The sequence below is a fragment of the Xenopus laevis genome, chromosome 3L (genome assembly GCF_017654675.1).
Source record: "Xenopus laevis strain J_2021 chromosome 3L, Xenopus_laevis_v10.1, whole genome shotgun sequence".
Classification (NCBI taxonomy): domain Eukaryota; kingdom Metazoa; phylum Chordata; class Amphibia; order Anura; family Pipidae; genus Xenopus; species Xenopus laevis.
In genome coordinates, this window is record NC_054375.1 from 32,721,417 (window position 1) to 32,731,707 (window position 10,291).

At 38.8% G+C, this 10,291-nt stretch overlaps 1 protein-coding gene across 2 annotated transcripts in view; it reads left to right on the plus strand.

Moving 5' to 3' along the window:
* Nucleotides 1–6,046, plus strand: part of ik.L (IK cytokine L homeolog) — a 28,053-nt gene extending 22,007 nt beyond the window's left edge. For both annotated transcript variants that reach the window (XM_018251030.2, NM_001093404.1), the window contains 4 exon segments: nucleotides 1,559–1,647; nucleotides 2,112–2,220; nucleotides 3,024–3,058; nucleotides 5,418–6,046. In XM_018251030.2, the coding sequence (XP_018106519.2) occupies nucleotides 1,559–1,647; nucleotides 2,112–2,220; nucleotides 3,024–3,058; nucleotides 5,418–5,445 (261 nt within the window). In that variant the 3' untranslated portion in view covers nucleotides 5,446–6,046.
* The last annotated feature ends 4,245 nt before the right edge of the window (nucleotides 6,047–10,291 follow it).

The window sequence follows — 10,291 nt, forward strand, 5'->3', positions numbered from 1 at the left end:
TGCAGTAGCATCACAATTCCATCACATAAGATCCGCACTCTCAGGTCTTATAAAATCTTAAGATTGTTTATTTATTAAAAGAGGCCTCTGAACAGGTCGAAAAGTTGGTCCTCTTATAATAAATAAACAATCTTAAGACTTTTTAAGACCTGAGAGTGCGAATCTTATGTGATGGATTATATATCTATCTATCTATATATATATATATATATATATATATATATATATATATATATATATATATATATATATATATATATATATATTCTCTTCTTTTCATGGAGGTACCTCTGTCCCTTTGGTATCTCTTTGGTATCTCTGTACTATGGCTGATTAATGAACGTAGGTGCTAAATAAAAGAAAAGAAGCTCATAAATCAGTATTATAAAATTAGATTAATGCAAACACAGTGTTTTGCCTTTTTCAAAACAAACAGCTGAGATGTTATTGGGCAGATTTATCAAGGCCGAAGTGAAAATTCGAATTTGAGGTTTTTTATGGCAAAAACTGTCAAATTCGACTAGGGAGTTGTTAAAGTTTGATTCGAGTTTTTTTAAAAAATTCGAATTCGATTTTCGGGATTTATCAAGAACTCAGATTCGTCTATTCACCACCTAAAACCTGCCGAATTGCTGTTTTAGTCAATGGTAAAGGACCTGGGATCAATTTGGAGTTGTTTGCTGCCTCCTGACATTCCTGGTTTTTTATTTTTCTAATAAAAAACTCGAATCAAGTTTTTAAAACTCGAAGTGAATTAGATTCAAGTTTTCGGGTCCATCCTATTCACCCGAGTTGAGAAAACTATATTTTTTATTAGATTTCGATTGGTCGAATTTTGAGTTCATGGGAGTTTAAAAAAAAACAGAAAAAAAACACCTGTGAATTTGTAATTCGACCCTTGATAAATCTGCCCCTATGTGTTTGGCACCTAAAACTCTGTACAGTACCATTTTATTATACATTTCCATGAACCCAGCAAATATTGGAAAAATTGCTGCTGTTCTCTGAACATGCACTTTATTTATTAGTGTAAAGTGTAATCTGTTCCCTAACAGAGGGTATTTGGCTGTACAGGTATAGGATCCCTTATCCGGAAACCCAGTATCCAGAAAGCTCAGAATTACGGAATGTCTCCCATAGACTCCATTTTATCCAAATAATCCAAATTTTTAAAAACGATTTCCTTTTTCCCTGTAATAATACAACAGTAGCTTGTACTTGATCCCAACTAAGATATAATTAATCCTTATTGGAGGCAAAACCAGCCTATTGGGGTTATTTAATGTTTAAATTAATTTCTAGTAGACTTAAGCCATGAAGACCAAATTACGGAAAGATTCGTTATCCGGAAAACCCTGAGCATTCTGGATAACAGGTCCCATACCTGTACTACCAATCACAGACTTTCTCAGCTGCATGATTCATATCCCATAACCACCACACAAAATAGATCACAGTTCTGATTTTTGGAGGTACTCTATTACATACCATATGTTACATCTCTTAATAATGGATTTTATCATTTCAGTTTTTTTATGTATGTCAATCTTCACTTTAGGGTAACAAGAAGGGCCCCTTAGGACGATGGGACTTTGATACACAGGAAGAGTACAGCGATTATATGAATAACAAAGAAGCATTACCCAAGTGAGTTGTCTTTTGATTGCATGCCTATATTTGTGATTAGTACGTCTTAAATCCATTTAGTTAGAATTTCTGTATATATAATACAGGTATGGGATCCGTTATCCTGAAACCGGTTATCCAGAAAGCCCTGAATGATGGAAAATCCAAATTTTTAAAAAATGATTTCCTTTTTCTCTGTCATAATACAACAGTACCTTGTACTTGATCCAAACGAAGTTATACTGAATCCGTATTGGAGTCAAAACCAGCCTATTGGGTTTATTTATGTTTCCATGATTTTGTAGTAGACTTAAATTATGGAGATCCAAATTACGGAAAGATCCTTTATCCGGAAAACCCCAGGTCCTAAGCATTCAACATAACCTGTCCCATACCTGTAATAGATTTACACATTTGGAGACATTGCCAAACTAGTGGATTTTTGCTCTGTTTTTATAGTAGGGGCATGATTTCTTTCTTTATAGGGCTGCTTTCCAGTATGGCATCAAAATGTCTGAAGGGCGTAAAACACGGCGCTTCAAAGAGACAAACGAGAAAGCTGAGCTGGACAGACAGTGGAAAAAGATTAGTGCGGTAAGTCTTGTAGTTCTTTTCTGTCTCTCTTATTTACAGTCTGGCTCACCATAAGAGAGGTCTTATCTGCTAACCTACAGGGTTTTTTTAGGGGGGCGGGGCATGTATAGTCTTTTCTTTGATTTTATTATTGTATTCTAAATTGGGACATTAATTTGTCTTGTGTGGAAGGAAGACAAAGTTGTATTAAACCAAACTTCTTGCTGCAGGGTTTTTTTTCTCTGATCTGGTAGTCATCCTTCCTTGTAGCCAGTTTGGCTTCTCCAATTGGTCCAATTGCCATCTGGTCAGGAAGGAATTTTCTTTGTATCCCACTTAGGCATATTGGAGAGGCAACAAATATGGAAAATAGGAGCATGGGGCCACATGAGTAAGGAAGGTACAAGGCTTCTAGCCGCTTTTATATTGAGGAAGAGGAAAGTGCACAATGTTCCGGGGCAGAGGCCCATCTTCAGGTGCAAAGAAGTTTCAGATGGATTTTTGGCCTTCCTCTGGACTTTTTAGAAAAAAAAACCTTGATGATTATGCCTTTTTTCCAGCCAAAGTTGTATTATCCTCTACACTCAGTCTGCCGTCCATGTTTGTTCCATGGAAGAAAAATATTACTAACAATTGGGTGCACTTGCCACCTTGAAACAAAAAAAAAAAGCATTTGCATAGTTTGTGTGAAAGTATGATTTGCCATAAACATATTTTAACCTATTATAGATTTAACTAATCTAATGTTTTTTTACTGGAAGTCGGACCGACCGTGACTATATTTAAATGCCAGATACCTAATAACTGTTATTTTCACTTTCCAGATTATTGAAAAACGAAAAAAACTCGAGGCTGATGGGTAAGAAAAGAATAAATCTAGTTCTAAAAGTTTTGCTTCTGGGTTTATGAGGGTCCATTGAATTTTAAGGTCTAAAGTAAATGCTGATAAAATATAGCGAAAGCATTTCTAAAGGTGGCCATACACGGGTCGATAAAAGCTGCTGACAGACCGAGTCGGTAGCTTATTGGCCCGTGCATGGGGCCCCCCCGACGGGCTTCCCCGATCGAGATCTGGCCGAAAGTCGGCCAGATCTCGATCAGATGGGACAAAAAATCCCTTTGGATCGCGGCCGCATCTGTTAGTTGATGCGGTCCCGTGGTCCGACCGCTTGTTCACATTCGTTTGGATCCGATCGTTGGGCCCTAGGGCCCACGATCGGATCAGACCGATATTGCCCACCTCAAGGTGTATGGCCACCTTTACTCCTCTATATATAGTTGTAACAAACATACACTTTTAAAAGATCAAACCTTTTGCACAGTTCAGATGAGATTGTGTTTTCCCTTGCTCCTGATACTCTACTATACTGTAGTATATTGCTGGATTGGACATTCAGCCTCTAAAAGCTAAACAGAAGCACATAGTAATTGTGAGGCCAAATGCTCCTATTAGTAGAGAAAACTATAATATGACAAAACTCAAAGCTTCAAAGGAGAACACTGCTACTTTTTTAAAGGCAAATGCCTGCGGTTTAGTAGTGGTTAAGGCTAATGGCACACGAGGTCTCTGCTTCTCTCCTCCACCTTTTTTTTTCAGCACAAAAAGAGAAGCCATTGTGCTCTCATCTGCTCCCCGTGTCTCTGCACTGATGGGCATAGTGTTGGTGTTGGCCAGTGTGCAGACTCAGAGCAGATATCATTGTAAAAATCCATCATTTTCAAGTCTGTCAGCGCAGAGACACAGGGCAGCAGATTGGGAGTACAAGGGCCTCTAGTGGAGAAAACAGAGGCAAGAAGAGTCTGCACCCCAGATGCAGCACTGTTCTTCACTAACGATTGAGGCACCGTTCTTTAGCCTTACTATGGTGCAAGGAGAACTGATAGACTCAATGGTTTTATCCTATGAAATATAAATCCGTTTCTTTTTGTTTAAATAATATCTGGAATCCATCATCCCTAAAATCTGTTATCCAGAAAGCTCAGAATTACAGGAAGGCCGGCTCCCACAGACTCCGTTTTAATCAAATAATTCAGATTCTTTAAAAGGGATTTCCTGTAATAATAAAACAGTAGCTTGTACTTGATCCAAATGAAGATATAATTAATCCTTAGATGCAAAACAATCCTATTGTGTTTATTTCATGATTAAATTATAAGTAGATTTACTCTATCCAGATCCCAATTATGGAAGGATCCCTTATCTTGAAAACCCCAGGTCCCAAGGATTTGTTTAATAGGTCCCTTACCTGTATACCAAATTTTGGATTAGCATGTTTAAAGCCATGTTTTATTAGGCACTCCCCAGTGATGATAAAATCCTACGTCATGGAGTAGTATTCTTGCGAGCACTGTGCTGCCATATCCTTGCAGGGATCACTTGGGCTGTGCGTATGCAGAGAAAACCTGAGCAAGGACAAGAAAGATGGCGGCAGAGCAGTGCTCACTAGAATAAGACCTTGGCCAGTGCAGAGGAGATACGACTCAGGGTCTGAGATAAGTGATAGGCGTGTAAAATACATTGATCCCCACCTTGATTAATCTCTTACTTTGCCTTTAGCAGCCATTGGCTTTAGGGAATGTATAGCTCGTCCGTACTTTCTGCTTCTAAAGCTGACTGCTGAGAGATGCCTATTATTGACCTTTTTAGCCCATCAAGTATTTTGCCAAATTAATGAGTAATCAACAGGAATATCTGTGAGCATTCTTATAATCTGGGTGTCAGGAGGCTGACATTGAATAATATTCATTTTAGTTTTGTATGATATGAAAACTTTCTTAAAGGACCAGTAACAGTAATTTTTTTTTTTTTTAAATGATTACTTTTTAACAAAAAAAAACACCAACACAGTTTAAACTTTTAATTCGCAAAGCTTTTATTAAGAAATTACTTACCGATTCTCAGCATGCCCTTCTCTACAGAAACGGCGACGATCCATCGTGTGATGCTCGATTTCTCTTCCCTGGCTATCTCCTATAGAAGGCAATGAGGAGAAATCGAGCGCCGCACGATGGATCATCGCCCTGTTAACGTTTCATAAGAGGAGCACATGCAGAGAATCAGTAAGTCATTTCTTAATAAAAGCTTTGCGAATTAAAAGTTGAAACTGTGTTGGTGTTCTGTTTGTTAAAAAGAAACAAATTTAAAAAAAAAAATTAGTTACTGGTCCTTTAATGGTAAAACGCATAAAAACTAACTTTGTTTGTTTTTTTTTTTCCAGGGTTGAAGTGAAAAGGCCCAAATATTGAAAAGCTCCAGCCTGAAAACCTTTCATTTTAGCCAGACTGTAATTGACGCTGTAGCTTTAAGCTGGCAGCTGTGTCTAACAATTGATCATTAAAACCAAAAGGAATGCTTAAAGGGGTTGTTCACCTTTGCATTAACTTTAAGTATGATGTAGAAAGTGATATTCTCCAGCGATTTGCAAGTGGTCTTCGTTTTCTTTATCATTTGTGGTTTTTTAATTATTTCAATTTTTTTTTTTGTACAGCATTTCTCCAGTTTTCTGGTTGCTAAAGGGTCTAAAGGAGCAACCAGGCAGTGGTTTGAAAGAAAGACTGGAATATGAATGAGGGAATTGAATAGAGAGACAACAGTAACAATAAAATCATAGCCTCGTGAAGCAATAGATTTTTTTTGGGCTATTGGGGTCGGTGACCCCCATTTGAGAGTAGGAAAGGTTAAGAAAAAGAAAGCAAAGTTCACTTCAACTAAACCTTTATGGTTTGACCAGACTTGTGTTAATGGGCTTTTCATGCATTTCACTTGTGTTGGTACCTGTAACTAAGTGCTGTTTTTCAATGTCACTTTTGATTCAGTAGTATATCATTAAATATTTTATACCCCGTTTTCTATTTCTCTTCACTGAATATTTTCTTTTACAAAAGCAGACTTCCTGCTTATTGCCTGTATGGGCATAGAGAATCTATAAGTCTCATCTGTTCTGTTTTCTCACTCACCATTTCTGTCTTGGGATGAAGAAAAAGACACAAGATGTGAAACACACAGACACCAGCATTCTTTGGGCTCCACAATAGGTCTAAAGGGACAAAGTTAAAAGTTACAGATTTGCTGGTGAGCTGACAGATCTTACCTGCTCCAGGCAATCGGCACGACACACTGCACGAGTGTTTTGGTTGCAGCCAGGGGGGACAAAAAAGGTTGAGGAAGTTCCTAATAACCATTTATATTAAGAATCTATAAAGAAAAAATAAACAGATTTTTCTGATGTTATTTCTTGTGCTAAACTGAGAAATTGAATCTACTCCATGTTTGGTCCTTGCGAGGTAAATCATTTGATTCCCAGTGCACACATAAGTAGGAGTCCATTATGCTCTGGTGATTTCCTGATCCTCAGAGACTAAATATGGCGTAGTTTCCATTTCCCGGTTTAGCTCACGAAACCACAAGAAACATAGATTATGCCTGATTAAAATAATAATTTTTTTTGCAAGCTAGAATTTTACTTGGTTACACGTTTGTTTGAAACATTTTATTGCTTTATTAAAGCAGCCCTCAGAATTAGCTGGTGTAACAGATGCAGCTCCAAACAAGGAACAAGGTTGCACATTCTGTGGAACTGTACACTCTTGAACCAATATTGACAACGCCATTCCTATTGCTGAGGCCCCCCTTACTGTAACCCCCATCTTTACCCACTTTTCAGGCTAACAAAGGGACACCAAACTAAAGACCCCCTGGTTAGTAGTAGCAGCAGCAGTGATGGAAACCATGGCTAATGAATGAATAGATCTTTCGCTGTCGTCTCAAGGGGGACACAGGGACGAATGGGGTTAAGCGCCACCCTCTAGGAGGCAGGACACTTAGAACTCTGAAAAAGGAGTGTGCTAGTAATCTGGTTTAACCCCACAACAAATCAAACCATTCAGTTTTTGTGTCCTGCTTCTTAGGAACGATGGACAGTCATCAGCAGAAGAATTTTGTCAGAATACTGACATATGGGGTTGTACCAGGAACAGGGCTGCCTGTATCCGTTGGGTTACACCTCCTTCACTGGACACCCACTGGAGTCATCCCCTAGCTTTAACTAACTATACTGACTACAACAGGCATGCCTGCAATCCGAGAAGGGAGAGCAGAGGGCCTGACTGGTGTGGGAAAAAATGTTAGTATGACTACCAGGGATGGGCGAATTTGACCCATTTCGCTTCGCCAAAAATTCGCCGCCGGCGAAATGTCGCAGACGCCCATTAAAGTCTATGGGCGTCAAAAAAATTTTGTCGCGCGACGAAACTGTTTTGACGCGCGTCTTTTTTTTTTTTTTTGGACGCACGCTGCCATACGAGTCTATGGGCGTCATTTTTTCGGCGAAACGAGGCGAAAAAATTCGCCCATCCCTAATGACTACTGTCTACTCGTATCCGGTTTCTCTCCCCTCATCTAGGCTGCTTATAGCGGTGTCTCCTACAGGACTCGCTTCTCTTGTTTGGGGGGCATTACAAGAAGCTTCTGAACAGCACCTGCTCGTAGACTTGCAACCACTGCATTCCAACCATTCAGCAGGTACCACAGCCACTGCCCAACAGCCCAAATATCAGGGGGTCAGGTGAGCAATAACTGCAGATCTTGCTCGAAGGGGCTAACTACTACCTCTGTCCCGAGAGGCAAACTCAATACCACGACAGCTCCGTCTGGGACACACACATGCACCCCCCCTCTATACACTCACATAAACTATATATACTCATACACTAACTACAGATGTTATCACTAGAACATCTGTAGTTAGTGTATCACTATAGCCTTGGATATTGTGCTTCTCCAATAAATCACATCATCACACGGCAGTGCATTCCACAACATCACTGTTTGTGATCATCTTTATGGGTGAATAGGGCGACCAATCTACCAAATCTACGCATAGACCTTAGTGGCTCGGCTTAAATTGAAGTGTGGCTGGTCGGCATGCCGTCCCTGAGCTTGTGCTGCCCTAAATTTAAGCCTGGATATTTTGCTTCTTTATGAAGACATCCAAGGCATTAGGGGATTGTGCCATTAGAACAATATCCTGGAGAGCTACAGTCTCACCGCCCTAATACTGAAAAACCTTGAAGAAAATTGCTCCCGGCACCTTTTCCTTTGTTTCACATATAAAAAAATATTCCCCACTCTCTATACCAGGGGTCCCCAAACTTATTTTTTTACCTGTGAGCCAAAAAAAGAGTTGGGGAGCAACACAAGCATGAAATAGTTCCTAGGGTGCCAAATAAGGTTTGTGATTTGCTGTTCGTTAGCCTTTATGTGAACTGGCAGACTACACAAGGCTCTGTTGGGTTTTTATGCAACTAAAACTTGCCTTTTAACCAGGAAATAAAAAATAAGCACCTGCTTTGAGGTCACTGGGGGCAACATCCAAAGGGTTGGTGAGCAACATGTTACTCATGAACCACTGGTTGGGAATCATTGCTCCATACAACCAGGCTGCATTTTACATGTGTAGGCTGCGGACAAATACAGTACATACTACAAAGACTAATTCAAAAACCTAATTTAAAGGTGAACTCTTTCAAATGTATGGTATAGTATTGGTTGAATCACCAAATAATCAGATTCCAGTTAACTTTTGTTATTATTTGAAATAAAGATTTTGATTTGACTGCTGTTCTCTAGTTTTATGTACACTAAACTGAGACAGGTCTGTGGGATCTTTGCCCTTTCAGAACTGATAATACCGGCTTCATTGCTTTATAAATGAGCGTTTTGCGTGCCTTTTAACTCCAGCACTAGCAGATACAACAAACATTGTGTACTGTGGTTTAAGTTAAGGGCCACACAAGGTCAAAATCAGCCTGCTGAAATACGCAGACTGATTTGAGCCCCTACTACAGGCAAAATGCTAAATCTCCCGTTTCTTCAATGGAAGCCGAGTGTGAGTGTGCCAGAAACAACAAAATGGTTCCGGATGTGAATAAAGAAGAAGGTTACTGACCGCAGTAGAGGCTTAAATTAACCTGCTGATTTGGGCTCATTATTATTATTAATATGTATTTATATAGCGCCAACATATTTCGCAGCGCTGTGATTTTATACGTTTTTTTTAATGTAAAACTAGTCAAGATTTAAATAGAACATTGTTTTGAAACATGAGTTCCCATGCAAATCAGAACTTACCCATGACCTTTAATTCAAACTATATTATTTTTCATAGATTACGTATACAGCACCAACCCAGAATTAAGGGAATGGTATTTCCCATCATTTCAGTTGTAAGCATACAATTAGTATTTTTTTTTTAATTATTTCCTTTCTCTCAGTAATAACAAAAACAGCATCTTGTATTTGATGGCAATACTCTAAAATTAATCCATATTGGTGGCAAAATAATCCTATGGGGTTTTTATTGTTTATTTACACTAAGATAAAGTATTACCTAAAGCACAAATATTTCGATAGTATACATTCCATATAAAAGTGTATACATAGGGCCTATAGGGCAAATGTGGTTTCTTTGTTTTAATTTGAACAAAACTTTTACATAAAGCCTACCATTTTGATCATAACCTATAGATGCATTGTTCATTTTGTTTCATAATATATGCTAAAATACAAACTCAGCTTTGCAGACAGGCCTCCTCTGGGTCATAGAAGGCAATTTTGTGCTTGTACTGATGAGTGTTCCACCTGCATTCACTGCTTACAAATACATAGAGCAGTATAGGAGAATAGATTGCAATTTGTCCTACGCTCCCCTGTTGTGGAACGCATTAAGGACATTTCAACCCAAAAAATATGTTTTTACCTGATAAAAGAAAGCACAAGTATAAGCAACTCTTAAATGTGAATTGTTTGTGCTTTAACTCCTGGTTGTTACATTTTAAATAGGGATCCACTTTTTTTGATTCGGCTGAACCCCCGAATCCTTTGCGAAAGATTCGGCCGAATACCGAACCGATTCCTAATTTGCATATGCAAATTAGGTGTGGGAAAGGGAAAAAAATCTTACTTCCTTGTTTTGTGACAAAAAGTGAAGTGATTTCCCTCCCCGCCCCTAATTTACATATGCAAATTAGGGGTCGGATTCGGTTCAGCCGAATCTGAATCCTGCTAAAAAAGGCCGAATACCGAACCGAATCC